Source organism: Mus musculus, chromosome 11 (genome assembly GCF_000001635.26).
Source record: "Mus musculus strain C57BL/6J chromosome 11, GRCm38.p6 C57BL/6J".
NCBI lineage: Eukaryota > Metazoa > Chordata > Mammalia > Rodentia > Muridae > Mus > Mus musculus.
The window spans coordinates 116,112,588-116,140,055 of record NC_000077.6 but is presented as its reverse complement, the minus strand read 5'-3'; the positions used below and the strand labels follow the sequence as shown (position 1 = coordinate 116,140,055).

Here is a 27,468-nt window from a genome sequence, read left to right as displayed (position 1 = left end):
AATAACTGCCAAGTAGGCAGGGGTATATAGCAAAAACCTAGCTCATTTAAAATTAATATTGTTAGAGCCATTGCTTCCAGGCTGGATATGTGTGAATCCTTGTTAGGTCTCTCAAACAGTTGAAATACAAACAAGATCCTCTCTTCAGAGCTTCCCAGACAGGGAGAATCAGAACGAAGAACAGGCTACCTAGCTGAGCAGTCTCCACCCACTCGTGGAGACACCATGACTCTTCAGCAGTACAAGGGCAGAGAGAGGAGCTGGAGAGACTCATATAAGAGGGTTCAGAAACAAAAGGATAAAACAGCAAGTGAGACCATATGAACACCCTGCAAGTGTTCAGTTCCCCTCACACTCAGCAAGAACCCTTCAGTACCCATCAACTCCTCAAGGCAAGGCTGTGGTGTCCTGACCTGTGAACTCCAACACTTGTCAGACAGCAGCTGCTCACTATTGGAGGAATTAGAAGTGATGGTGAGAGGCTTAGCTGCCTGGGTGCTGTGGAATTTAAGCTGTGGCCATTTCTGCTGGATATCGAGACCTCACTGCATTTCACTGTGAGTTCAAGGGTCAGACTTCTGTTAGCAAAAAAACTAGCAGTCATTGGCCTGGATTGGGGATGTCAGGACTTCCTTGAGAGAGCACTTCGGGGCCGGCAGGTCACAGAAGGAGAAGACAACAACAGCAGACACCTTGTGATCTGGGGAGAAGCTGAAGGAGTAGAGCTTTGCTATACTGGAAACTTGAGTTCCAGGGCAGAAGGGCTGAGGCTGGGTCAAAAAGCGGTAGAGAGCACTAGAACTGTGAATTGGAGATGATCAAGAGAGAACAGATGCACCAAGGTGCAAATCCTGCGAAGCGAGCACTATTATTACCTGTTTTATTCCCAAGTCTGACTCCAGAATCCTCCTCTATCAATCCCTGTGTCAGGGCCAGAGGAAGGTGAGTGAGATCCCTGGGGTCAAAACCCATAGTTGTTCTTGAAGCTGTACCTTTGTGCTGCCTCCTAGTGGCAGCTCTCAGCCCCGCGCGATCCAACAGGCATCTTCCGGGCCCGCACTATCAGACCTCTCTTAGACTTTGCGCCAATGGGAAGGTCCCAGGACTTTCAGCATTACGTCAGGAGCTTGAGACCGCGGGGCGGGGCGGGGCGGGGCGGGGGGCGGGGTCTCCCACGGGGCGGGGCTATGGAGGCGGAGCCTCCCGCCGGACGCGCAGGCTTCTCTCCGGCCACCTCTGTCTGGGTCCTACGGGCGTCTTTGGCGACCTGGGGGAAAGATGGCGGCGCCCTGGTGGCGTGCGGCGTTTTTCGGAATTGGGAGATGCCGGGGCTTCAGCACCTCGGGTGAGTGGTGTGAGGTCGTGGAGCTCTTGGGCCTCTGTAGCTCCGGTCGCGGTCCTAAGCCTGCGTGACGTCCCTGTCTGTGCCCGCAGCCTTCCTCAGCCGCCGGACACCCCCGCTCGGGCCCATGCCCAACGAGGACATCGACGTGAGCAACCTGGAGCGGCTGGAGAAGTACCGGAGCTTCGAGCGGTACCGCCGCCGGGCGGAGCAGGAGGCGCGCGCCCCGCACTGGTGGCGGACCTACCGGGAGCATTTCGTGAAGGAGACAGGTGCGGGAGCGACGTATTCTCCCCCAGTTTGGTCCCCGTGGGCCCCCGGAACGAGAAGGACCTGCGTGCCCCTCAGACGTGTAGTTCTGAATTTAAGCAAACGTCCAAGTGATATACGCATAGCTTAATCTGTCTGTAAAACTGAGACTCAGCCGGATGGTGGAGGCCCACGCACTTAATCGCAGCGTTTAGGAGGCAGAGGAAAACGGAGCTCTTGACTTAGGGGCTAGCCTAATCTACACCGTGAGTTTCAAGACAGTCAGAGCACACGGAAAAACCCTGTCTTGGGGATGGAGGTGGTAGTATGGGGTAGTAAAGATGCATTGTTTGAAAACGAAAGAAAATGAAGACAAAGCAAAAAACAGAAAAAATTAACAAAAAAGGAAAAGAAAACAAAACAAAAAGATGCATTATTTGGCTTTTTGGTTTTTGTTGTTTGAGATAGGGTCTTATTAGCCCAGGGTGGCCTTGAACTCACTGTGTAACGAGGATGATGGAGGACTGCCTTGTTCCGCCTCCCAGTTAACTGAGAGTGCAGCTGGGAACCACCAAGGCCTGGCTAGAGATTAGGGCCTCACTATATAGACCAGGCTGGCCTCAACCCACAAATCCACCTGCCTCTCTCTGCCTCCCAAGTTTTGGAATTAAAAGCATTTGCCACCAGCTGGTGCCCCATCTCCTTAAATCTGCCTAAAACTATTACTAACTCTACCCAAGACTTAAGTGTGCAGCCTGGTCTACAAAGTGAATTTCAGGACAGCCAGGGCTAAACAGAGAAACCCTGTCTCGAAAAAACAAAAAAAAAAACAAAACAAAAAAAAAGACTTAGGTGTGTGTTGTGTTCATAACCACCTTTGAATCATGTTTTTCTTTCCTTGTTTTTCTTTCTTTCTTTCTTTGTTGTTGTTTTAAGACAGGGTTTCTCTGTGTAGCCCTGCCTGTCCTGGAACTCATACAGACCACGCTGCCCTTGAACTCAGAGATCTGCCCACCTCTGCATCCTGGGTGCTGGGATTAAAAGTGTGTGCCATCACTGCCCAGTGTTATAATTATTTAATCTCAGTCAGGGGTTTCTACTCACCTTTGATCATTCAACTCCTAGATACAAGTCACAAAGCCTTAAAGCACTAGAGCTGGGCACATATCTACTCAATACTGTTATGTCTACTTCTCTGCCAGTAACCCCGAGATATGACACTTCCTCCAGCTGGACTGCCCTCATGGCCAGTTTTCATGGTCCCTAACCCCATGGCATCTTCTGTGTCCACTTTCTCTCTCTCCCTCCCTCTTAGTCCCCACCTCAGACACCCAGCCTGGGAACCAAAATCCCACCTAGCTCCCTTCTGCTCAGCTGTAGGCATCGTTATTCACCAATCAGGGATAACTTTGGGGGCAAGGTTACATAGCATCACTTGTGTCTAGGGTCTACCTGAGAATCCCTTCTCCCTGGGGGCAACCAGAGCCAGTATTTAGCATTGCAATACACAGCAACAGACCAAACCTCCATAGCCCAGCTACCTTTGAGTCATTTGAAAGGTGATTCTGATAACCAGTTAGGAAACCCATCTGCCTCAGTTTCCCACGCTGGGACCCAGTCTGGGGTCCAGATGCCAGAGTTTTACTTTATATCTCATTTGCTGTATGGCTGAGCCCTGTTCAGTTCCGGGAAGCAGACTGCATAGGTCAGCTTAGTGGGTCAAGTGTTTCATCCTTTCCTGGAGTATCAGGGGGACAGAACTAGATAAAGTCAGGCTGCTCAACAATGATGTTTGATTTGGGGCCGGGGTGTTGGTCCAGTGAGGAAAAGTGTCTGCTGTACTCACCCCACCCTCAGAGCGTGAAGACCCGAGTGAGGCTCTCCCACATCCACACAGAAGCCAGGCACAGTGTCTGCTTCAAACCCCAGTGCTAGGGGTTGTGGTTCCCAGTTCCGTTTCAACACTGGAGTTGTGAACTCTGCTCAGGCAGACAAGATGGGAGGTGTTAGGTTACCAACGTAGCCTAAGTTCCCCAACCTGGGTGAGAAATGAGGCAGGCTGAGGAAATGCATGCAGGGCCTGTGATGAGCTGGGGGGGAGGGTGTCCTGCTTAGCTGAGGGGTGAGTGTCCTGGAGCGCTGCAGGGCCTTCTGTGGGAGACTTAGGTGGGGCATCTCCATATGACTAAGGCTTCTTGATGAGAGAGACAGTCCTTGCTTGTCCATACTGTTCATTGGTGGTGACAGTGGATGCATACAACTTACTCAGGGTAGACCAGAGACTAAACAGGAAGGAATGTCCAGGAAGGTTCATTGGCTAAATCCTTGGGGCCAGCCCATCCAGATTATCATGGAGAACTGTTCCGTGCTGTGTGACTAGTGGTCACCATCCCCATGTGAGGTGTCGTGGTCACGTACTCAAGGAACCAGGTCAGGAGCAGATGAAACGCCTGCGGTCTCAGATATGAGAACACCGGGGCTCCTAAATCCATACAACATTCCCAGTTTTTGTCTGTGACACGCTTCCACTTGTCCCACAAGGGGTGGCCTAACACGCAGATCTTTGGAGCACACTGGCCAGCCGGTCTAAAAAATCAAGTTACAGCTTCAATGAGAGACCCTGTCTCAGGGGAAAAAGCTAACACTGAGGGCCAGCCATGGTGGCACACACACAATATTTTTTAATATTTATGTATTTATTTTATGTATGAGTCCACTGTTGCTCTCTTCAGACACACCAGAAGAGGGCATCGAATCCCATTATAGATGGTTGTGAGCCACCATGTGGTTGCTGGGAATTGAACTCAGGACCTCTGGAAGAGCAGTCAGTGCTCTTAACTGCTGAGCCATCTCTCCAGCTCCCATACACACACACACCTTTAATCCCAGCACTTGGGATGCAGAAGCAGGCAGAACTCTGAGTTCGAGGCCAGCCTGGTCTACAGAGTGAGTTCCAGGACAGCCAGGGCTACCTTGATTGGGGTGTTGGGGGTCAGTGTGGAATGAAGGGCGTTGGAGCAAAACACTTCAATCTCTTGCTTACACACACACGGACATTTACAACCACACACACACTTAAGGACTCAAATTTAAAGAGAAGATTGGGCTCTGCTTATCCCAACATGTCTTACTTCTCTAGATCCCAAAGACAAAATTGACATTGGGCTACCCCCACCCAGAGTCAGTCGGACCCAAAAGCTACTGGAGCGGAAGCACTTTCTGCGGGAACTTCGTGCCAATGTGGAAGAAGAACGGGCAGCCCGCCTCCGCACGGGTGAGCCTCCCAGAGGAGGGGACCCCGGCGCACCCTCTCCACACTGTATCCAAACGATGCTGTTCCCCCCCCAGCTAGCATCCCACTGGAGGCAGTGCGGGCAGAGTGGGAGAGGACGTGTGGGCCCTACCACAAGCAGCGTCTGGCTGAGTACTATGGCCTCTACCGAGACCTGTTCCACGGTGCCACTTTTGTGCCCTGGGTCCCTCTACACGTGGCTTACGCCGTGGGAGAAGAGGACCTGATCCCGGTGTATCATGGCAATGAAGTGACTCCGACCGAGGTACTGCTCCCGTGCCTGTCTCCCAGCTTTGTGAATACATGGGCACAGCTATCATGGCGGCTTCACAGGGTCTAGGTTTGAAGTTTTGTTACTGTCTGTGACTGCCTAGAAATCACGACCATGAACGTTTCAGAAACAGGACAGAGAAGAGCCATCGGTGCCACTGTCGTGACCTCCCTGACCATGCCTCTTGGCACATGGCCTTTATAGTTCAGCTCTCAGGACAGCAGCTCGGCAGGCTTTACAGACATCTCTCTCCCTGTCACTTGTGAGGAGCTCTCAGGGGTCCTGGTTTGAGCTGGGGTGCACACTCCTTTCTCCAGGACCCCTGCACGCTCCAGCCCTCTACAGAGAAACTGCACCCTGGCGAGGGTGAGCACTGCCTTGATCTCTCCCTGTTAGGCTTCCCGGGCCCCAGAGGTGACCTATGAGGCAGACAAGGATTCCTTGTGGACACTGCTATTCATCAACTTGGGTAGGTGTATGGGGGTCACTGGCCTCTGGCCTCCCGCTTCTCCCTCCCCTGAGCCAAGAACTCGTGGCTCTGGGCAGGGTGGCGTGTTTCAGCTCTGGTTCCTCTAAAAGGCTATCTCTGTTTCTGTGCAGACGGACACCTGCTGGAGCCGGACGCTGAGTATGTTCACTGGCTGCTGTGAGTATCTGCGTGGGAAGCCAGCTAGGGGATTCCGGCAGGTCCTGGGAATGTCAGGTCCTGGGAATATTCAATTCAAGAATATACTTAACCCAAGTACAGGAGAAAGCGGCAGAAGCCAGGTGTGGTGTTGCGTGCCTTGACTCCTAGTGCCCTGGAGGCGAGTTTGAAATTACAAATGGGACCTAGTGTATTTAAAAAAAAAAAAAAAAAAGGTGCAGGTAGCCCTGGCCAGTCCTCTTCATTGCTCTGGGATAGTTTCTGTCCTGTGAACCTGGAGGTGTTGCTGAACGCTTTACCTGTGGGTAAACAGTGCGTGCGTGCGTGCGTGCGTGCACATGCTGTGACAGGCAGTGGAGAAAAGGACCAGGAGCAGCTCATGGTGGCACCAGCATCTCCAGACACTGGGCCCGTGGGTGTTGCTGCCCTGAGCAGTCCTTGTTGGCTTCAGCTCCAAGCACAGGCTAGGGGGCAGAGGACACACGGGTGCCCTGAGCTTTGTGATCCCCCTGTAACTGAATCTAGTACCTGGGAAGCTGGCTTCTGCCTTCCCCCTACCCCCTCAACTACAGCAACCAACATATTTAGCAGGGTTCTCGGGGGTCGTGGCAGGTTAGAGGGTACAGTAACTACTGGAGCTTCAGGCCCTACAGCATGGAGAGAAAAGCAGCCCAAAGGAGGTGTGGCTTCCTGACCTAAATGATGGGCAGACATCTGCTTACCATGTGGAGTGAGCCAGCTGCTCCTCCAGCCACAACGGGGTTTTGTTTTTTAACAAATGCCAGTAAATTGCAGAGGATCCCAAACCCAGTCTCTTATTTTTTTTTAGATTTAATTTTATTATATCAGGTAGGTGGTAATGGTACATGCCTTTAGTCCTAGCACTGGGGAGTTAAGAGACAGGCAGACAATTCTCTATGAGTTTGAAGTCAGCCTGGTCTTCAGAGTGAGTTCCAAGACAGCCAAGGCTACACAGAGAAACCCTGTCTCGAAAAATAAGACAAATATTTCATGTGTTTAAGCGTTTTACATGTGCACCACCTGCATGCCTGTGCCCTGGGAATTGCAGGTGGTTGTGAGCACCACCTGCAGGTTGTGCTGGCAATGGAACCTTGAGTCCCCTGAAAAGTCGTCAGTTCTCTTAGCCACCAAGCCATTTCCCACCCCTCTCAGGTTTCTGAACTACAACTGCCCCATAATCTGTTTGCAGCATGTCCCTGAGGTCGGCTTGTGGTCATCGAATGCAGGAGTGTTCAGGGTCTGGCCCTGGGAGTGACTGCTTCTGGGGCGCAACATTGGGGTTCCCCTGCCACCTTGTTGGCATGGCAACTAATGGGTATTTTCCTCCTACCAGAACCAACATCCCAAGCAACAGAGTGGCTGAAGGACAGGAGACATGTCCCTACCTCCCTCCTTTCCCTGCTCGAGGCTCTGGCTTCCACCGCTTTGCCTTCTTGCTCTTCAAGCAGGACAAGCCAATCAACTTCTCAGAGGACACCCGTCCCTCACCCTGGTAAGCGACACCCCTGTTTGTCCCCTGAGCCTCAAGCCAGCTCTCTGGGATGGTGGCTCTTGCTCTTTCCTGCTCTTGGTGTAGGTCTTGCGCTTGGCAGCAGTCCCGCGTGCTGGGTGCACTCCAGGGGTTTCCCAGGATTGCCTGCCTGCTCCCTCCCCTCACATGCTGCCCATCTCCTCATAGCTACCAGCTGGCCCAGAGGACCTTCCGCACTTTTGATTTCTACAAGAGACACCAGGAAGCCATGACTCCAGCCGGTCTGGCTTTTTTCCAGTGCCGCTGGGATGACTCTGTCACCCACACCTTCCACCAGCTTCTAGGTAAGGGCTTAGTGGTCAGGCAGGCCTGGGGATAAAGACCTTTCCTGCCATGCCAGGAGATGGCCTTTGAAAGCCAGGGTGAGCCGGGCGGTGGTGGCGCATGCCTTTAATCCCAGCACTCGGGAGGCAGAGGCAGGCGGATTTCTGAGTTCCAGGACAGCCAGGGATACACAGAGAAACCCTGTCTCGAAAAACCCAAAAAAGTCCCTGGCAGAACTCCAGCCTCACAGGCAAGGAAGGAGGCCCAGGTCAGCAGAAGTCCACCACTCTCCCCTTACTTTTCTTGCAGACATGCGGGAACCTGTGTTTGAATTTGTACGGCCACCCCCTTACCACCCCAAACAGAAGCGCTTCCCCCACGAGCAGCCCCTACGCTATCTGGACCGATACAGGGACAGTCATGAGCCCACCTATGGAATCTACTGAGAGACTCAGTACATTCATCTCCGAGGGGGAACTGTCGCAGCAGCTGGAAGGTCACACCTCCGGAGAGAGCCATCTGAAGCCAACTGAGACAGTCCCATGCTGGCCTCTCCCAGGACACCCAGGGGCTTGTGGATGTGCCTCGATTCTATGTGAATAAAATACTTTTTTCCTGATGCCAATATGTCTTCACTTTCGGGCACCCAGACCCTTTTAGTGAAGCTTTAGTGCTCTGTGGGTGAGCAGAAGGTGCCCAGCAGCCCGGTAGCTGGGGGTACACATGAAAAGTGAACCTTTGCCCAGCCTGTGATCTTTGTGAAAGACAGCCCCGGGATCAGAACCTCCTCGAGGAGAAAGTCCTGCCCCTGTCAGACCTAGCAACAGATTGCTTGTTACCTTAGCATATTTCAGCCCCCACCAAGGCCTGGAGCCCCCACTGTGAGGCTAGAGGCCTAGAAACAAATCAGTTCTGCCTACTCCATTAGGAGTGATCTCTGATTCATACTGCCTTTGGGGACCCTGGAACTCCCATCTGCTCTGCTCAGCTGTAGAGGAGATGACAGTAGCCTGTCTTAGGGTTTTACTGCTGTGAACAGACACCATGCCCTGGGCCTTTAATCCCAGCACTCAGGAGGCAGAGACAGACGGATTTCTGAGTTCGAGGCCAGCCTGGTCTACAAAGTGAGTTCCAGGACAGCCAGGGCTACACAGAGAAACCCTGTCTCGAAACCCTCCCACCCACTCCTCCCCCCCAAAAAAGAGTCTAGGGAAGGAACACAAATAGTCAGGGTGGACCGGAGGGAGCCGCGCCCCAGCTCCCAGTGCGTCAGAAGGCGGGCAAGCAAGGGTGACTTGGATCCCTGCCAAGGAACGTTCTAGTGCACCAGGCTGCGCACTGCCGCGACTTCCTGGACTGTCTTCCCCAACGTAGTGCTCGCACTGGTAGCCTCGGCCCCTTTAAGAGATCTGAGCACTGGGCCTCGCTTCCGCCATGGCCGCTCAGTTGCTGGAGGAGGACGTGGTGACTTGCTCCATCTGCTTAGGTCGCTACCGGGACCCGGTGACGCTGCCCTGCGGGCACAGCTTCTGCGGGAACTGCATCCAGGATTCATGGCGTTCCTGCGAAAAGTCGTGTCCGGAATGTCGCCAGCCCTTCCCCGAGGGCGCCAAGCTGTCCCGCAACGTGAAGATGAGCACCTTGCTGCAGGCGCTGCCCGTTCTGCCGGCGCCGCCCGCCGTGACTCCGCGCCGGGACTCCGCCACAAGCCACAGCGCTCGCTGCCTGCGCCACGGGAGGCCGCTCGAGTTCTTCTGTCGCACGGAGGGCCTCTGCGTGTGCAGCGCGTGCACGGTGCACGACTGCAGCCACCACGAGCGGGCGCTGCTGGACGTGGAGCGCCGCGTGCGCGAGGTGCGGGAAGGGCCTCTCCGAGGGCCGAAACTGCTTGTGGCCAGGGCCAGGGGCTGCAGCAGGATCTGCGGGTTCCCATATGAACCCAGAGGGCACGTGCACCTGACTGCTGCACGCAGCTCTCCCCAGGTCCTCTGAATAAAGTAGAGCCAGAGTGTTAGGTCAGGGCTGGCAGCCCCATTCGCTAAGGTGGCCAGCATTCAGTAAGTGTGATTTCTGCCCTTCAGAGACTGAAGGATCTACTCAAGGGTCAGATAGAGTCTCAGCAAAACGTGAATGTAGAGTCAGCAGGGCCAGTCTGCATGGTGGTCGTGACTCTTCCTCTAGGGATGTGCAGTGCCTTTCCAAGCTGAGACAGGGTGATGATGTCATCAGATTTCTGCTTTCTGGAGTCTGAGCCCCAGCTGGGGTGTGGAGGGGGTAAGAGATGAGGGGTAAGAGGAAGGAGGTCTCAGCTGCAAAACAAAAGAAATGAGAAGTGAGTGGGAGCCCGGTGCCCAGTGGAGAGAGTAAGACGCAGGACAAGGGTTTCTTCGGGAGACCGGGCTGCTGTGTGCTGAGGTTGGGTAGAGAGTAGCTGGTTTGGGATATGCAGTGTGTGGGGTACACAGACAGGGGTGGGGGCACAGACATCTACTGAGAGCTGGGAAGAGATGCGGACAGTGAAGTGAAAGAAGTCGCTATGGTATCCCTAGAAGGAGTGGAAATTTGTTGGGCAGGGGATTACATCCTGACAAAGCTGTAGAGATGGCGGCCAGGGCACAAGCAGTTACAGGAGGGAGAGTTCTCCAGGTGCCCCAGGCTGCTGAGAGGTTTTAGTTAAAGGCAAAAGTGACCACGGAATTGGTACCATGGTGGCCTATGTCCTTGCCCATGGCCATCACAGCCAAGAAGTGAGGCTGAGATTACCAGGGATGAGACGGAGGAGATGGAGCGAGAGGACCAGGACTGTAGTGCATGGACCGAGAGGCCGTGGACAGGGAGTGGAGGAGTGACTGGACGGGGACAGGGACAGGGACAGGGATGGGAAGGGAGGGAGCTGAGTGGCTGTGGAAGACTAGCACAGGCAGGCTGAAACCAACGAGGGAAGGAAAGCTGGGTTAAGGATACATGCTTGGGGCATTTTGGTGCTGGTGACAGGGCCAGGGTGAGGTCAAAGGGTGAGTGGCAGAGACTTGAAGGGTGAGCCCTGCAGCTTCTGAAGCCCCAAGGGGTAAGGCTGAGGCACTGCTGCCCCTGACAAGTGTAGGAAAGACCCAGCTGGGTATGGAGGTTAGAGGCTCTCAGCACAGAGGCTCAGGTGGCTCATGCTCCGGGGGACAGAGTTGTGCTCGAGAGGAGAGAGGATGTGAGACCTAGAGTGCTCAAGGGCCAGGGAGGCTGGCACACACAGTGGCAAACAAGAGACCCTGTCTCAAGGTACAGGGTACAGACTGAGATGTCTGAGGTTGCCCCTCTGACCTTCACATGTGCATCTTGGCATGTATGCATGGACCCACACTTACATAAACACAACCCACACACAAACACACATACATTAAAAAAAATAAGTTAGCTGGTGTGGTGATGCATGCCTTTAATTCCATCACTATAGAGGCAGAAGTAGGCGGATCTCTGTAAGTTCAAGATCAGGTTGGTCTATGTGGAAAGTTCCCGGCCAGCCAGGACTACACAGTGAGACCCTGTCTCAAAGCAACAATGAGAAGGGGCCCCAACTCAAAATGGTGTTGGGAGGAGTAAGAACAGGTAGTGAGACTTAGCCAGGTCAAGCATCGACTCCAAGCACCTGAATGGTGTTCCCAGCTCCTATAACAGCACATTTTGGTCTCCAGGGGAAACAGAACTCAACCAAATGATAATAATGTCTTCCCTTTGGGCTCTTAGGAGCTGAACTGATCACTGGTCAGACAACTATGACCAGTCTCCCTTTCTGCCCCCGGTTCTGTAAGCCAGCGTTACCGTTTTCCTTTGGTGCCTGAGTTAGGGATGAGGTTTGGACTGGAGAAGGTAGGAGTTCTGCCCAGGTCACTCAACCTGCAAGACGCAGGAGTGGGACCAGAAGTGGGGTCTTCAACCTAAGACTTCCACATTCCTCATATAGTATCCTGCTCCAGGTAGAGAAAGGACCCTATCCAGGCCTCCCTGGGACTCTGACCTAGTTCTGGGATTTTACAAGGCAGTTACCATCAGGGCCATGAGGAGACTACCCAGCTCCTGTATTGGTGATGGTGGCTTGAAGGTTATAACCAATCCTAATCGTCTTTTGTTGCTTGCCCTCTGGATGGGTGCCACAGGACCAGCTGAGAGCGAGGGTACTGGTTACCCAGCAGCAGGTTGCCCAGGCAGAGACCCAGCTTCAGGAGCTGCAGGAGCAACGCAGTCGGATTGAGGTACTTTACCATGTGCTCGGGTCCGGCCTCACCATCTGGTCCCTGGACTGCAGACAACAGATGTGAGCTGCCTCGAAAGTCCCTCCCAGCACCACAGAGTGGGACGTTGACCAAGAAGCCAGGCCCCATTAGGGAAGAGGCTCCAAGGGTCCTAACTGGCTCTCCATGTCCCCGTGTTCAAGCCAAGTGGGTGATTGAGGGCTTGGCCTGCCATGCCATAGTGTGGAGACTGGCCACCCTGAGGTTCCTCCTGTGTCCATGCAGAGTTCAGCCTGCACCCTGGCCTCGGTGGTCTCCAGGAGATTCAGTAGCCTGCTTCAGGCGCTGGAGAAGCAGCAGGCCTCAACACTGAGTGATATAGAGGTAGCCAAGAAGCAGGCGCTGGGCCAAGTTCTGAATGAGAAACAGCGGCTGACTGACCACCTAAGGGCCCTGTCTCAGTATGATCAGAGTGTCCAGGATCTCCTGGCACAGGCGGATGACTGCATCTTCTTCCAGGTACCAGATATCAGGGCCGCGGGCTAGGGCTTTGCTTCCTCGCCTTGCACATCGCTCACTGCCTCTGTCCCCCGGGGTTCAGGAATTACAGCAGCTCCCTGAGCCCACAGAGTCCCTCGGGCCACTGACCTCTCCACAGTGGAATGAAGAACAGCAGCTGAGCAACGTGAACCAGCTGCTTAGCCCCCTGTGTGAGCTCCTCCTTGAAGAGAAGAGCCTCCCCAAGGTGGCAGCCAAGGCTGCAGATGCTGGCCCTTTGGGTAAGCTGACTTCTCCTTGTCCTCTGCGCCCTCCCCCTCCCCCCACTGCTGGGTAGAAGCCAGCCCGGAGTCAAGGATAAGCGGAGTCCGGGATAGGTGGAGTCAGGGGTAGGCGGAGTCGTGGATAGGTGGGGTCAGGGATAGGCGGAGTCCGGGGTAGGCGGAGTCGGGTAATTCCTATTTACTTCTTTAACTCTTCTTTGTTTTAAGAGACCCTGGGTCCCCTGGCACCAGTCCCCAGCGCAGTGTGTCCACTGAGGAAGAAGCTCTGGCAGAGTAAGGAGACGCAATGCCTGTGTGCGTGCATGTGACAATTATGTGCAAGACGCAATGCCTGTGTGCGTGCATATGACAATTATGTGCAAGACGCAATGCCTGTGTGCATGCATATGCTTCTGTATGTATGGGGGGGGGGGCTGCTCTAACTGTCCTGTCCACACTCCTCCCCCGACCTGTCCCCACCTCCGCACATCAGCTGTGGGTTGTAAACCTTCCCCACATTTATCCTGAGGCAGATGCAGCCAGCATAGTGTTAAAGGGCACATTCTGGGGTCCATCCCAGTTCTTCCACCTAATAGTATGTGAGCTTAACTCTCCGAGCCTCAGTTTCCCCTCTTGTAACGTGGGGCAGGTAGAGGATTCCAGCTCCAAGGAAGCCATGAGGAATTCACCAGTAAGATGGTGCCCGGTGTTCAGCCCACTATGCCTGTTAGACATTTAAAGTGGCCATAGATGGAGCCACGGTAACCCTATGCTCTAGTAAAAGATGCCCACCTCTGTTCATCTCTCTCCAATAGATTATCGCAATCTGACCTTTGACCCAGAGACCGCCAACCAGTATTTGCACTTGTCTCACAAGGACCAGCGGGTGACACACCATTTCCAGGCCCAGGGCCCAGCCAAGTCGGGCAGCTTCGAGCTGTGGCAGGTGCAGTGTACCCAGAGTTTTCAGACTGGACAACATTACTGGGAGGTACGTGTCTCTGATCACTCTGTCACTCTGGGCGTCACCTACCCAAAGCTATCACGCCAAAAGCTGGGGACCCACACGGATAACATCGGCCGTGGACCCTGCTCCTGGGGCCTCTGCATCCAGGAGGACAGTATGCAGGCCTGGCACAATGGCAAATCTCAGCGCCTGCGTGGATTGCCCGGACAACTCCTGGGCGTAGATTTGAACTTGACCTCTGGCTGCCTCACCTTCTACAGCCTGGAGCCACGCACACAGCCGCTGCACACTTTCTATGCAGTGTTCAGCCAGCCTCTCTTCCCTGTCTTCTGGCTCCTTGAGGGGAGGACCCTTACTCTGTGCCATCAGCCTGAGGCCACGCTCCCTGCAAGGCCCCAGGAAGAGGCCACAGCACCCAGCTGAGGAAGGCACAGACAGGTGCCACCGTGCCTGGGTGCCCAAAAGTGGCCCCACCTCTAGCTTCTAGAAGGAACAGCTGTTGGCCTCTCTGTTGACTCAGAGACGGACATGGGAGAGGAGCCTTAGAACAAAGTTTACTTTTTACTATCTATGAAGGGGACAGGGGACAGAGAGAAATTAAATAGGAAGTCCCAGCCCCAAGCAAGAACCAGGTTCTTAGCATTGCGTGGACATCTATCTTAGTCACTGTTCTGTTGCTGTGAAGAGACACCATGACTAAGGCAACTCTATAGAAGAAAGCGTTTAACTCAGGGCTTGCTAACAGTTTTAGCCCATGATTATCATGGAGGGAAGCAGACAGGCGTGGTGCTAGAGCAGTAGTCAGGAGCTTCACATCCTGATCACCAGGCGCATGGGCACGAGTGCGCACGCACACACACACACACACACACACACACACTCACGCACACAGACTAGCATAGGCTTTTGTATATTTAAAGTGACACACTCCCCCAACAAGGCCACACCTCCTAATCCCTCTCAAACAGTTCCACCAAGTGGGGACTAAGCGCACAGGCTGTAGACAGCCAATGTGGTGATGAGTATGGGTGCAGCAGATGTGGTGTGGCAGATGTGAACCGCTTTCCTTTGCTTGTCCCACATATGCTTCCATGAAGGTTCTGGGTGGTTTTTTGCTCACATTTCTGGAAGTAGAATTTTTTTTTTTTTTTTTTTTTTGTACTGGGTATAGAGTCTGAAATGTTTTGAATGCTAACATTCAGAGTTCTGATCTCTCACTGACAACATCTCCAGCCTGGGGTGATTTATTTACTTGAGAGCCCCCCACCTCCCCCCCCCCCCATGTTCTGATGTTGGTGGTAGTTACAAGGAAGCCCACTTTTGTAATGTCCTTTTCTTTTTGTAATTCCTTAAGCATTTGTTTTGTATGCTCGTGGGTAAACATCTCACAAAAAAATTAGAAATTCTTTCATGTTTATTTAGTGTGGGACTCAGAGTGGGGTGGCTTGTGTACGCCATGGCTTACGTGTGGAGGTCAGAGGACAACTTGCAGGAGTCCGATCTCTCCTTCTACCATGTGGGTTCTGGAGTGGAACCCAGACTGTCACGCTTGACAGCAAGCACATTGGGATAGCTGCAGTTATCCCATCATCCCGACAATAACAGGTTTTTGTTGTTTGAAACACGATATCTCTATGAACCCCTGGTTGGCTCAGAACTATGTAGACCAGGCTGTCCAACTCATAAAAATCTGAACCCCCATCAGTGGCCTCTAAGAGTTTTTAAAGAATTATATGTGCAATAATATATTCCCTAGGGAAGATATAAATATTTTATATGAATGATTAAGCATCTCTTTCTTTAAATTTTTTAATGTATATGTGTATTTTACCCACATGTATTCTCTCTCTCTCTCTCTCTCTCTCTCTCTCTCTCTCTCTCTCTCTGTGTAGGTGTGTGTGTGCAATGCCTGAGGAGGCTAGAAGAGGGTGGTGGGGACCAAACCCGGTCCTATCTCTTTAGCCCTCAGACAGTCTTGCTCTATAACCTAGCTGGGTGGAGCTCCCTATAAAGCTTATTTGGCTTCAACCTCACTGCAGTCTAGGCAGCCTCCTCCTGCCTCTTCCTCCTGGAATCATAAGCCTGACTTTTTTTGTTGGGTGAGGGGTTGAGACTGGCTCCTAATCTATAGCCCAGGCTGGTCTGGAACTTGCAGTGTCCCCATGCTGACCTCAATCAGGTGGCAATCCTCCTGCTTAGCCTCCCAAGGGTTGGAATTATAGGCATAGCCCATGAGCCATCCCACCTGTGAGCCATCCCACCTGTGAGCAACCCCACCTGTGAGCCATCCCACCTGTGAGTCACCCCACCTGTGAGCCACCCCACCTGTGAGCCACCCCACCTGTGAGCCATCCCACCTGTGAGCCACCCCACCTGTGAGCCACCCCACCTGTGTGCCACCCCACCTGTGAGCCACCCCACCTGTGAGCCACCCCACCTGTGAGCCACCCCACCTGCCAGGTTTGTGTAGGCTGCTGTTGTTTCTGAAGCCAGCCAGGGCTACATAGGAGGGCAGCCACACTCCTAAGAGGTTTAGGGTTATTAATGCTGCACTTGCCCCACCTCCTCTGCAGGGCCTGCTGAGGCAAGATGTGTAACCCATCGGGTTTCCATTTGCCTCTCCTACAGAGAGGGTGGAATTAGAGGCAGGTATGAGCACATCCTTGCAGCGCTACGAAGTGTTGTTATTTGTGCCTGTAATGTCAAAACAATTCTGAAAGAAGGCAGATATTAGAAAACAATGTCTAAGCCAGGTAGCAGTGGTGCACACCTTTGATCCTAGCACTCAGTAGGCAGAGGCAGTCAGAGCTCTGTGAATTCAAGGCCAGCCTTGTCTACAGAGGGAGTTCCAGGACACCTGGGGCTACACAAAGAGAAGAAACTTGCTCTATTTGCTCTGCTCATGTGTGTCCTCAGGGCAATTTTCTCCTGGCCACATGTTCATGGTCGGTCCTTGAGATCCATCCTGCCTCATAGCGACTGCCTCCTCCCGCTACCTTTTTCCTTCTCCTGGTCCCTAGCAGAGACACACACACCCCCCCCCCCCCATCTCAAGTCCCACCTTCTTCTCTCTCCTGCCCAGCCATAGGCTCTATTTAGCCTTTAATTATCCAATCAGGGATTATTGGGGAACATTCTGTACAGCACATTGTTCAATACAATGCCCATGTCTGACTGCAACCTGATCTTGGGGCACAGAACTTAGCATTGGAATACACAGTGCACAAGACCAACCCCAACACAGAGGTAGGCAGCTCTCTATGACTTTGAGGCCAATCTAGTTTACACAGCTAGTTTCTGGCCAGCCAGGGCCACATAGAGAGACCTGTTTCAAAAACCCAAAACAAAAGCGATTACCACCATTCTGTATTTGTGTGCTCGTACACTCAGCTACTGAGAAGGCTAGAGCAGGAGATTGCCTGAATCCATTAATTCCAGACTAGCCTGGACAGCACAGTGAGACCCTAGCTTATATCCTATTAGACCCATATCCAATAAATATGACAGCCTGAGTCTTAGGCATCATAGCTATCAGGTGTCATAGGTATGGCTCCACCACTGGGCTACATACCTACAAATTGTTACCTTTGTGGAGTGGCAGGGTTGAGACAGGATCTCACTGCATGGCCCTGATTGATCTGGAACTTGATTTGTACACCAGGCTAGCCTTGAACTCACAGAGACACTTCTCCTCTGCTCCCAAATACTGTGATTAAAGATGTGTACTACCTCACCCGGAACACTTGCTGCCCCCAACCCCCTCGGGGTTACAGGTGAACAATTACCACAACCAGCTCTTTCTATATGAACAAGATATGCACCATAGACCTGAGTGACTTCCGAGAGCTCACTGCCTTCTTTAGATGAGTACTGCCTTCATTGTCCTCTAGTGTCCTAAGAATTTGCAATGGTCATTAAGTTCTTTAATAAATCTCATTTGGAGCTGGAGAGATGGCTCCGTGGTAAAGAGCACTGACTGCTCTTCCAGAGGACCCTGGTTCAATTCCCGGCTCACAACCATCTGTAATAAGATCTGATGCCCTCTTCTGGTGTGTCTGAAGAGAGCTACCGTATACTCACATAAATAAAGTAAGTAAATAAATCTTTAAAAAAGAAAAAAATGAGCCGGCATGGTGGCGCATGCCTTTAATCCCAGCACTTGGAAGCAGAGGCAGGCAGATATCTGAGTTCGAGGCCAGCCTGGTCTACAAAGTGAGTTCTAGGACAACCAGATCTACACATGTGGGAAGCCACATATGCCATTACAAGGTGGCACTGGCTACCGCTGGCCACCACGAATAAGTCTGGGTAAACAACCAATGTGTACATATGCAGTAAAGTTTTTCACCAAGTCACTGCCTGGCCCAGGCATGATAATGAGGCTCAGTGAGGTACTGAGAGAATAACCAATCAGATGAGGGACATGCAAATGAGGTATGATAATGAAGCTCAGTGAGGTACTAAGAGAGAATAACCAATCAGATGAGGGACATGCAAATGAGGTAGAATGCATAACCAATCTGGGTGTGAGACACGCCTCTCCTAGGCCTATATAAGCAGCACCAGTTCTGGGCTGGGGGTGGGGGGGCGGTCTTCTTGCCTACGCAGTAAATGCTCTTCCCAATAAACGTGTTGCAGAAGGATCCTGTTGTGGCATCTGCTTTGCTGGCGAGTCGGGTGCTCACATACACAGAGAAACCCTGTCTCAAAAAAAAAAAAAAAAGAAAGAAAGAAAAAAAGAAAGAAAAAAGAAAAAAAAAGAAAATGAGGAGTCTGACCACTGGTTATCTCTCAATCAGATGGCTCTGAATTGCTTGAGCTGTCTTTAGTCATATATACACATATACACATACACACACACACACATATATGTATGTGTGTGTGTATATATATATATATATAGAGAGAGAGAGAGAGAGAGAGACAGAGAGAGAAAGAGAGAGACAGAGAGAGAGAGCATTGAAGCTGTCTTCAGACACAGCAGAAGAGGGCATTGGATCCCATTACATATGGTTGTAAGCCACCATGTGGTTGCTGGGAATTGAACTCAGGACCTCTGGAAGAGCAGCCAGTGTTCTTAATCGCTGAGCCATCTCTCCAGCACCTATCTATGCAAGTTTTAATGCATTCAAGCAGGAGCCATTTAACTCATTTCTCTTTAACCATTTTCCAAGAATCACTAACATTTACCTGTTTTGGCTTCTTTTTCCTCCTTCCCCACTCCCATGCCTTTATTAATGGACGTTTACCCAGTATTTTTAAGCACTAATTAACCTTTACTTCATATCTAAGCATGAATTTTATATCGCAAGCCAAATGATTCTATCTAGCCAGGCACTGCCTGTTCACACTGTGCCCAGCCCGGCAGCAGACATGCTGCTACAGAAATGAAGGGTAAGCAAGCACTGTGGTTAGCGTTTAACAGTCTGTTGCCTCTGCATTTCTGCACTCAGCAAAGTCTGAACTATTTTACACCCTTTATTTCTCCCTTATACGTTCTATAAGTTCTCGGTGACATCTTTTAGGAAACCGTCTCCTACGTTCTTGGGATACGGTTATCTCTCTCTTTCTCTCTCCCTTTTAGAACAGTTGAGTAAGAGAATCTTTACCCTTAGTGAGTTCCTCCTGCCTAGTCAAGAAGACTGCAGAGACTGTCAGGGGCAACCAGAGGAACCAGTTTCTATGATACAAAGAGGCTTAATTTGGGGGGGGGGGGGAACTTTAGAAAAAATTATCAAAGACTCATCTGAGGGACTTTTGTTCCCAGGAAACTCTGACAGCCGACAAAGCAAACCAAGAATTACCATAAGAATAAGCATACCCAAAGCTAGAAGGGCTGGAAGCTCCCGTCCACCCAAGGACCAGTGCTGGGGTCTGCAGCACACACACCCTAAGCCTCCTGCCCATCCTAGGCAAGCGGGTGAGAATCTCCAAAGGCCTTGCCATTAGGAGCTCAGACTCGTACGTTACAGCATGGCTTCTGCCAGTCTACAGACAGCCAGGGCTACACAGAGAAACCTTGTCTCGAAAACAACAAAACAAAACAAAACAACAACAACATCAACAAAGCTTACTCTAACAGCCGTAGGTAAGCAGGAGTGGCCCAGACAATTTACCATGCTTCCCTACAGCTACGGACACTGCCATGCTGTTAATTTCCTGTCTTAAAGTTAAAACAACACACCCTTCCTAATCATCAGAAATGAGAGAAGGGCTGGAGAGACGGACGGTTCAGTGGTCACAGCATGGGCGGCTCCAAGACACAGGTTCGGTTCCCTCCTGCCTCAGTGGGAACCTGCACTCCTGTCCACATTACCAACCCCACATGGACATAATTTTAAAAAATAATTAAGCTGGGCAGTGGTGGCTCACACCTTTAATCCCAGCACTTGGGAGGCAGAGGCAGGCAGATTTCTGAGTTCGAGGCCAGCCTGGTCTACAGAGTGAGTTCCAGGACAGCCAGAGCTACACAGAGAAACCCTGTCTTGAAAAACTAAAAAATAAATTAAAAAATTAAAATTAAAAAAATAATAATAATTTAAAAAAATAAAACAAAACTAATCACTGTGACACACAGCTGTGACCCCTGCACCTAGGCTGAGGCAGGAGGAACAAGCAATCAAGGCCTCTCCTGAGTATACATCAAGTTCAAGGTCAGTCTGGGACCCTGCCCCGTCCTCCACACCTTTCTACACACACACACACACACACACACACACACACACAGATACACACACAGATAAACATTTTTTCCTTCACTTTTTCTTCCATACTAAGCTGAAAATTCAGAGATTTTATAAAATTTGTAGAAACATGGAAAAAAACTGGCCCATCAGTGCTATTGTTTAGCATTCTAAGGTAGATATGATTATGTTAACATTAATTTTGTAATACAGTGAAAAATCATATTCATCCCAAGAAAGTTACCAGGTGCCTTCCTGATGCTGTGACCAAGCATTCTGTCAAAAGTAACCGAGGAGGCGGGGGTTGTATTATTTGACTTATATTTCCAGGTCACAGCCCATCATTGTGGGAAGTCAGAAAAGGTACCCAAAGCAAAATCCATGGAGGAACACTGTTTTCTGGCTCCCTCACAGGCACATGTTTTAGCTTTCATTATTATTATTATTATTATTATTATTATTATTATTATTTCTTTCATTGAAAATAGGTTCGTTTCTTTTTTTTTTAATTTTTTTGTTTGTTTGGTTTTGGTTTTGGTTTTTTCTAGACAGGGTTTCTCTGTGTAGCCATGACTGTCCTGGAGCTCACTTTGTAGACCAGGTTGGCCTCAAACTCAGAAATCTGCCTGCCTCTGCCTCCCGAGTGCTGGGATTAGAGGCGTGCGCCACCATGCCCAGCAATAGGTTCATTTCTTGAAGGGTAGTAGGGGTCGTGCCTTTAATCCCAACACTCAGGAGGCAGAGGCATGCAGATCCCTGTGAACCTGGTCTACAGAGTGAGTTCCAGAACAGCCAATAGTACACAAAGAAACCCTGTCTCGAGGGTTGGAGGGATGGTTCAGTGGTTAAGAAGGCTGGCTGCTCTTTCTGAGGGCCCGGGGTTGAATTCCCAGCACCAACATGGCAGCTCACAACTGTCTGTAACTCCTGGTCCAGAGGATCTGACACCTTCACACAGACAAACTGCAGGCAAAACACCAGTGCACAGAAAATAAAAATAAATTTCATATATGTATGTGTATATATATACATATATATATATATATATATATATATATATATATATATATGATTCTATGATACAATGTATCCCTTAGGTAGCTTTCTTAAACAGTCTTGGACCACCTGCTCAGGGAATGGTGCCTCTCACAGTGGGCAAGGACAATCCCCTATAGACACGCCCCTATAGACACGCCCACAGCCAACCTGACCAAGGTGACTCTCAATTGAGGCTTTCCTTCCCAGGCTGTGTTAACAGTCAGTTTAGTTAATATCATGAATTATGAGTCATGTGACAGTATATCAGTATCTACCTATGTGATATATAGATCTATATGCGATGAACAAATACTACTTCTACATAGGAACATCAAAAGCACAAGCTAGTGGTACCAACAACAAACACTACAAAGGGAACGGATTCTAAACAATGGCATTAAACAAAAAGGTAACTCACGGAAGCCTCATTTACGGGCACATCAAAGCTCAAGAACTTTATCTTTTGTCTTTTGGGTTCTGTGGGTGAAAACTTTGGTCTTCATGGCTGTACTAAAATACTTGAAACCACTGAGCCATCTCTCTAGCACTTAAAACTTGAAGAAGGAAAAGAGAGGGGGGAAGAGAAAATAAAGAAAGTGAGAGAAAAAAGAGAGAAAGGAAGGAAGGAAGAAAGGAAGGAAGAAAGAAAGAAAGTTCACTTATTTTCTGTGTATGGGTGTTTTGCCTACTTGTAAGTCTATGCACAATATGTGTGCAATGCCCAAGGAAGCCAGTAGAGGGCATCTAATCCTCTGGGACTGGGGTTACAGTAGGTTGTGAGCTACCATGTGGGTGCAGGGAATAAAATCTGGGGTCCTCTGCAAGAGCAGCAAGTGCTCTTAACTGCTGAGCCATCCCTCCAGGCCCTAAGAATTTTAAATAGGTTTAGCAGTGTCTACCCTGGGCCAGCAAAATACTTCAGTGGGTAGAAGTTCTTGCTATGAAAAGCCCATGGTCCTGAGTTCAATTCTTGGAATCCATATCGGAAACACATGAAACATACACGTGTACACACACAGGCACGGAAAAATTCAAAAATTCAAAAATACCATATTGACAAATCACATCTCCAGGCTTGCCTTCTGTGGGAGCGAAGGGAACAGTAAGCCACTGTTTGAGAACACCAGGGTCACCTGACACTTCTTTAAGGCCCATCCTCAACCTAAAAGCACCTTCTTCTCCTCAGAACCAGGCAAGCCCAAGCCGCCGGGCCACCAAACCACAGAGAAGGGTGGTGCTGTGTGGCCCAGCCTCCCAGCCACGCCTGGAGCTTGGCAAGCTGGGGCAGTCATGATCAGGCGCTCCTGTGGAGACCAACGTATGGAAGTCATTATCTACTTTCCTGCCAAGCTGGGTCCGCCCAGGCCGTCTCCCACACAGCTCCTTCTGTCCAGAGGCCTTTCCCACCCCTTCCCTATCCGCTTGAGTCCTGGTGGTTTGTGACCGTGCAGCTCAGACGTCAGTTCGTTAGCCCTACCATTCCGTTCTTGCCCAGGAGCCTCCAGGATCACTGCACTTCTGTTTTTGGCTTTTGTCCCCTGCCTAAGAATTATGGATTAAAGCACCAACAGCCAGTGGCTCAAACGACCTATATGCAATTCCAGCTCCTGGGATCGGATGCCCTCCTCTGGCCTCTGCAAGCACACACAGCATATACTTATACATAAATAAATCGGATGCCCTCCTCTGGCCTCTGCAAGCACACACAGCATATACTTATACATAAATAAAGGCTAGAGAGGTGCTCGGCATTTGACAGCACTTCCTGCTCTTCTACAATACCAATTCTTCTCCCAGGAACCAAGGCAGACAGCTGAGAGCCACCTTTAACTCCAGCTTCAGGGGGAATCCAACACTCAGGTGCCTGCAAGCATTAGCCCTCATGTGCACAGATACACACACATACAAAATGAAGAAAGAGGGGGTCGGGGTCGGGGGTGAGGAGGAGGCGGTGGCTATAGGGATGGCCCAGTGGTTAAGTAAGAACGCTGGCTGCTCTTCAGAGACTCTGAGTTCATTCCCGGCACCCACATGGTGACTGACAACTGCCTGTAACTCCAATTTTAGGGGATCCAATGCTCACTTCTGTTTCCAGGGTACCAGGCATGTTCTCAATGCCCAGACACACAGGCAGGCGAAACATCGTATACAAATAAAAAAAAAAAAAAACTTTAGGGCCTGGAGAGATGGCTCAGTGGTTAAGACCACTGGCTGCTCTTCCAGAGGCCTTGAGTTCAATTCGCAGCAACCACAGGGTGGCTCGCACCATCTGTAATGGGATCTGATGCCCTCTCCTGGTGTGTCCTGAAGACAGCAATGGTGTACTCACATACATAAAATAAACATTTATTTATTTATTTATTTATTTATTTATTTATTTATTTATTTATTTATTTATTTTTGGCTTTTTCGAGACAGGGTTTCTCTGTATAGCCCTGGAACTCACTCTGTAGACCAGGCTGGCCTCGAACTCAGAAATCCACCTGCCTCTGCCTCCCAAGTGCTGGGATTAAAGGCGTGTGCCACCACTGCCTGGCATAATTTTTTTTTTAAGATCTCTTCTTACAAAGCTTGCTTTTAAAAAACAACTTTAAAATTATAAAGACTTTCAATTAAGACAATGATAACGCAGGTGTAATGTCATCAGTCTGCAGATCTGGCCCTCCCCAGAGAGCTCAGCCTCCCAGCTTCCCAAAACCCAGAGCTGCTGTCTATGAAGCACTCTGCGGCATCCTGTTCTTAACTCGTGAGGCAGGGGCTGTGCAACACGTGGCTTGCTTCTCAGAGGGACAGGCCCTGCCCTAGCTCTTTGTATTCTCAGGGCCCCTAGCTCATCAATAAAGCCTTGGGAGGCTGCGTCCAGAGCAAGGATCTACACGGGCTTTGTAGGGTAAAGTCTTGTACACACAGGAAGATGAAGCTGAGGGGACAGTCACCTGCCTTTTCCTGAGACCAGTGAGAAAATAACTTCTGTACCAAGTAGAGGGAAAACCAAATAGAGTGGGCTTCCACTGAGCGACTCGGCCCTCCAGCCGTACTAGGCAGCGGCTGAGGACAATTTTGACTATAATGACTGGGTGGATCTCCTGTCATCCACTGGGTAGAAACCAGGGATGTGGCTAAACAGCCTACCTTGCCCAAGACAGCTCCAGAGAAAGAATCCACTGAATTTTTAGATTTTTTTTTAAAGATTTATTTATTGGTTATATGTAAGTACACTGTAGCTGTCTTCAGACACTCCAGAAGAGGGAGTCAGATCTCGTTACAGATGGTTGTGAGCCACCATGTGGTTGCTGGGATTTGAACTCTGGACCTTCCGAAGAGCAATCAGGTGCTCTTACCCACTGAGCCATCTCACCAGCCCAGATTTTTTTTTTAAGATTTATTTTATTTATATGAGTACACTGTTGTTGTCTTCAGACACACCAGAAGAAGGCATCGTATCCCTTTACAGATGGTTGTGAGCCACCATGTGGTTGCTGGGAATTGAACTCAGGACCTCTGAAAGAGCAGTCACTGCTCTTAACCACTGAGCCATCTCTCCAGCCCCTGATTATTATTATTTTTAAATGAATTGTATTTTTTTTCCTCTTTTTTTGAGGCACTATTTCTCTATATAGCTTAAGCTGGCTTTGAACTGGACCTCCTGTCCTAGCCTCTCCTGTGCTGGGATTACAAACACGTACTGCCATATTAGGCAAAGTACACACTTTTTTTTTTTTTCGAGACAGGGTTTCTCTGTGTAGCGCTGGTTGTCCTGGAACTTGCTCTGTAGACCAGGCTGGCCTCAAACTCAGAAATCCTCCTGTCTCTGCTTCCTGAGTGCTGGAAATAAAGGCGTGCGCCGCCACTGCCAGACTTTATGCACTTTAATTTTATGCTTTTCTGAGACAGCCTTTCCCCAGGCTAGCCAGAAAGTCACTATGTAGTTGAGGCTAGCCTTAAACTCCTGACTCTTTTGCCTTTACCTGACAAGTGCTAGGTATTGTTGACCATACTGGATACTTCATTAATCTATATTTTTATATTTGGGTATGCCTGTGTGTGTGTGTGTGTGTGTGTGTAGGTCAGAGTCAATGTCAGGTGCTTTTCTCCATCAGTCTTCACCTTAGTTTAAGAATGGGGGGCAGGGTGTGTGTGGATGCGTGGGTGTGTGTATGGGGGTATGTATGTTTGCCCACATATATCTGTTCACCTTGTATATACAATATCTACAGAGCCAGAAATGGGTACCAGATCCCTTGGAACTGGAGTTACGGTTGTGAGTTATGTGGGTGCTAGGAATGGAACTCCATATTCTCTGGACAACCAGCCAGTGTTGTGAACTACTAAGCCATCTACCCATCCTTATTTCCTGAGACTCTCACTGAATCTGCATCCCATCTATCAGCCAGATCCAAGAGCTAGCGAACTCCCAGGATTCTCTGGCCCCCATCTCCCAGCTCTGGGATTTCAGGTGGGTACCACAATGCCTGTCTGTCTTCTGGGAATTCAGACTCTCTCTCGGGACATGTCTTCAATATATTTCTATTGCTGTAATAAAACACCATAGCTGAAAGCAGGCTGGAGTTTATCTCACCTGATATTCACGCTCAGTCAGGATGCGGAGGCTGTGGAGGAAGCTGCTTACTCACCTGCTCTTCGTGGCTGTTCAGCTGCTTTCTCATAGCACCCCAAGACTTCCTTGCCAGGGATGACGCCACCACAGTCGGCGGGAATCTCCCACATCGATCACTGAGTAAGAAAATGCACTGCACACTGCAGCAGGGCGGTGGTGTTGCACGCCTTTAATCCCCGCCCTCGGAAGGCAGAGGCAGGCGGATTTCTGAGTTTGAGGCCAGCCTGGTCTACAAAGTGAGTTCCAGGACAGCCAGGGCTACACAGAGAAACCCTGTCTCAAAAAACCAAAAACAAACAAACAAACCAACAAACAAACCACTGCAGGCTTGCCTGCACTACAGTCTGATGGAGGCATTTTCTCAGTTGAGGTTCCCACTTCCCAAATGACTCCAGCTTGTGTCACGTTGATATAACCTAGCCAGCACTGGGTGTAACTCAGTGGTAAAGTGTTTGCCTAACACATGCACAAAGAACTGGATTCAATCTCCAGCAGGGCCAAAAAAAAAAAAAAAACAAAAACAAAAAACAAAAAACCCAAAACCAAAAACAAAACCCAGCTGGGCATACTGGGACGTGTGTGTTCGCGTGTGTGTGCGTGTGTGTGTGTGTGTGTGTGTGTGTGTGTGTGTGCACGCGCAAGCGCGTGCGTGTATGAATGGGGCCCGCTCTGTGCTGCTGTTTTGTTTATGTTTCCCCTTTGGCTCCTAACTTAAGTACTTACTAAACATTTCCAGCCTGGTCTCAGAAACAGAAGGAAAAATTTTTATCTCTAAGCACAAATAGCTGGGGAAACAGAGGCATGGATACAGGTCTGGCTAGAGGAGTGGACAAGGAGTTGGGATGCAAGGAGCAGGACCTCAGAACATATAGAGAGAGAGAGTTGGGAACCTAGGAGAGACATGAATGGCCACCTCTGGTGCCACTGCTCTGAGGGATGGCTCTACACTTTTCCTCAGGTGCACAGCATCATGGGCCTCCATTAATAATATGTTCAGGTCCCAGCCCTCAAGCCTGGGCCTGCAACATTATTTGGAAATAGGGCTTTGGCGATCATAATCAAGTTAGAATGAGAACATACTGGAGTAGGGCAAAGCCCCGACTCATTTTCCTGTGTCTTTATATAAAGAGCAATTTATTTTGCTTTACTTATTTTAGAAATGTCTTATTAGTAGTGTTATTTACTCACATGTACACGTATGTGCGCATGTCTGTATATGTGCCTGTGCCTGAGGTTAGAGGCATCCCTGGAGCTGGAGTTATGAGGAGTTATGAGCTGTCTGTTGAGTGCTGGAAATTGAGCTCAGGTCCTCTGCAGGAGCAACACATGTTCTTAACCACCAAGGCAGCTCTCCTGCCCCTATTTGTTTCTTTAAGAGGACATTTTGGGGGCTGGAGAGATGGCTCAGCGGTTAAGAACACTCACTGACTGCTCTTCCGAAAGTTCTGAGTTCGAATCCCAGCAACCACATGGTGGCTCACAACCATCCGTAACAAGATCTGACGCCCTCTTCTGGAGTGTCTAAAGACAGCTACAGTGTATTTACATATAATAAATAAATA

At 50.2% G+C, this 27,468-nt stretch overlaps 2 protein-coding genes across 3 annotated transcripts; both read left to right on the top strand.

Moving 5' to 3' along the window:
• The first annotated feature begins 1,187 nt into the window (after nucleotides 1-1,187).
• Nucleotides 1,188-8,239, top strand: Mrpl38 (mitochondrial ribosomal protein L38). The gene is made up of 9 exons (NM_024177.3): nucleotides 1,188-1,345; nucleotides 1,435-1,614; nucleotides 4,731-4,865; nucleotides 4,940-5,148; nucleotides 5,551-5,623; nucleotides 5,755-5,800; nucleotides 7,155-7,313; nucleotides 7,500-7,636; nucleotides 7,926-8,239. The coding sequence occupies exons 1-9, from the start codon at nucleotides 1,279-1,281 to the stop codon at nucleotides 8,060-8,062; spliced, it is 1,143 nt and encodes a 380-aa protein (NP_077139.2). The 5' UTR covers nucleotides 1,188-1,278; the 3' UTR covers nucleotides 8,063-8,239.
• Nucleotides 8,240-8,642: 403 nt separating this feature from the next.
• Nucleotides 8,643-15,348, top strand: Trim65 (tripartite motif-containing 65). 2 transcript variants are annotated; one of them, XM_017314619.2, is made up of 6 exons: nucleotides 8,643-9,470; nucleotides 11,765-11,860; nucleotides 12,125-12,358; nucleotides 12,441-12,618; nucleotides 12,829-12,936; nucleotides 12,978-13,397. In XM_017314619.2, exons 1-5 carry the CDS (start codon nucleotides 9,051-9,053, stop codon nucleotides 12,927-12,929), a joined length of 1,029 nt encoding a protein of 342 aa, XP_017170108.1. In that variant the 5' UTR covers nucleotides 8,643-9,050; the 3' UTR covers nucleotides 12,930-12,936; nucleotides 12,978-13,397. The 2 variants fall into 2 exon arrangements, with proteins under 2 accessions (XP_017170108.1, NP_848917.2); NM_178802.4 differs by lacking the exon at nucleotides 12,978-13,397 and adding an exon at nucleotides 13,416-15,348 and having other exon boundaries at nucleotides 8,928-9,470; nucleotides 12,829-12,894.
• Nucleotides 15,349-27,468: the final 12,120 nt, after the last annotated feature.

Excerpts from the sequence above, each read along its gene's own strand:
- Mrpl38 (NM_024177.3), top strand. The coding sequence starts at position 1,279 with ATGGCGGCGCCCTGGTGGCGTGCGGCGTTTTTCGGAATTGGGAGATGC. Across the intron at positions 1,346-1,434 it reads CCGGGGCTTCAGCACCTCGG|CCTTCCTCAGCCGCCGGACA; the intron begins GTGAGTGGTGTG and ends CTGTGCCCGCAG. Across the intron at positions 5,624-5,754 it reads ACTGCTATTCATCAACTTGG|ACGGACACCTGCTGGAGCCG; the intron begins GTAGGTGTATGG and ends GTTTCTGTGCAG.
- Trim65 (NM_178802.4), top strand. The coding sequence starts at position 9,051 with ATGGCCGCTCAGTTGCTGGAGGAGGACGTGGTGACTTGCTCCATCTGC. Across the intron at positions 9,471-11,764 it reads TGGAGCGCCGCGTGCGCGAG|GACCAGCTGAGAGCGAGGGT; the intron begins GTGCGGGAAGGG and ends TGGGTGCCACAG. Across the intron at positions 12,359-12,440 it reads ATGACTGCATCTTCTTCCAG|GAATTACAGCAGCTCCCTGA; the intron begins GTACCAGATATC and ends CCCGGGGTTCAG.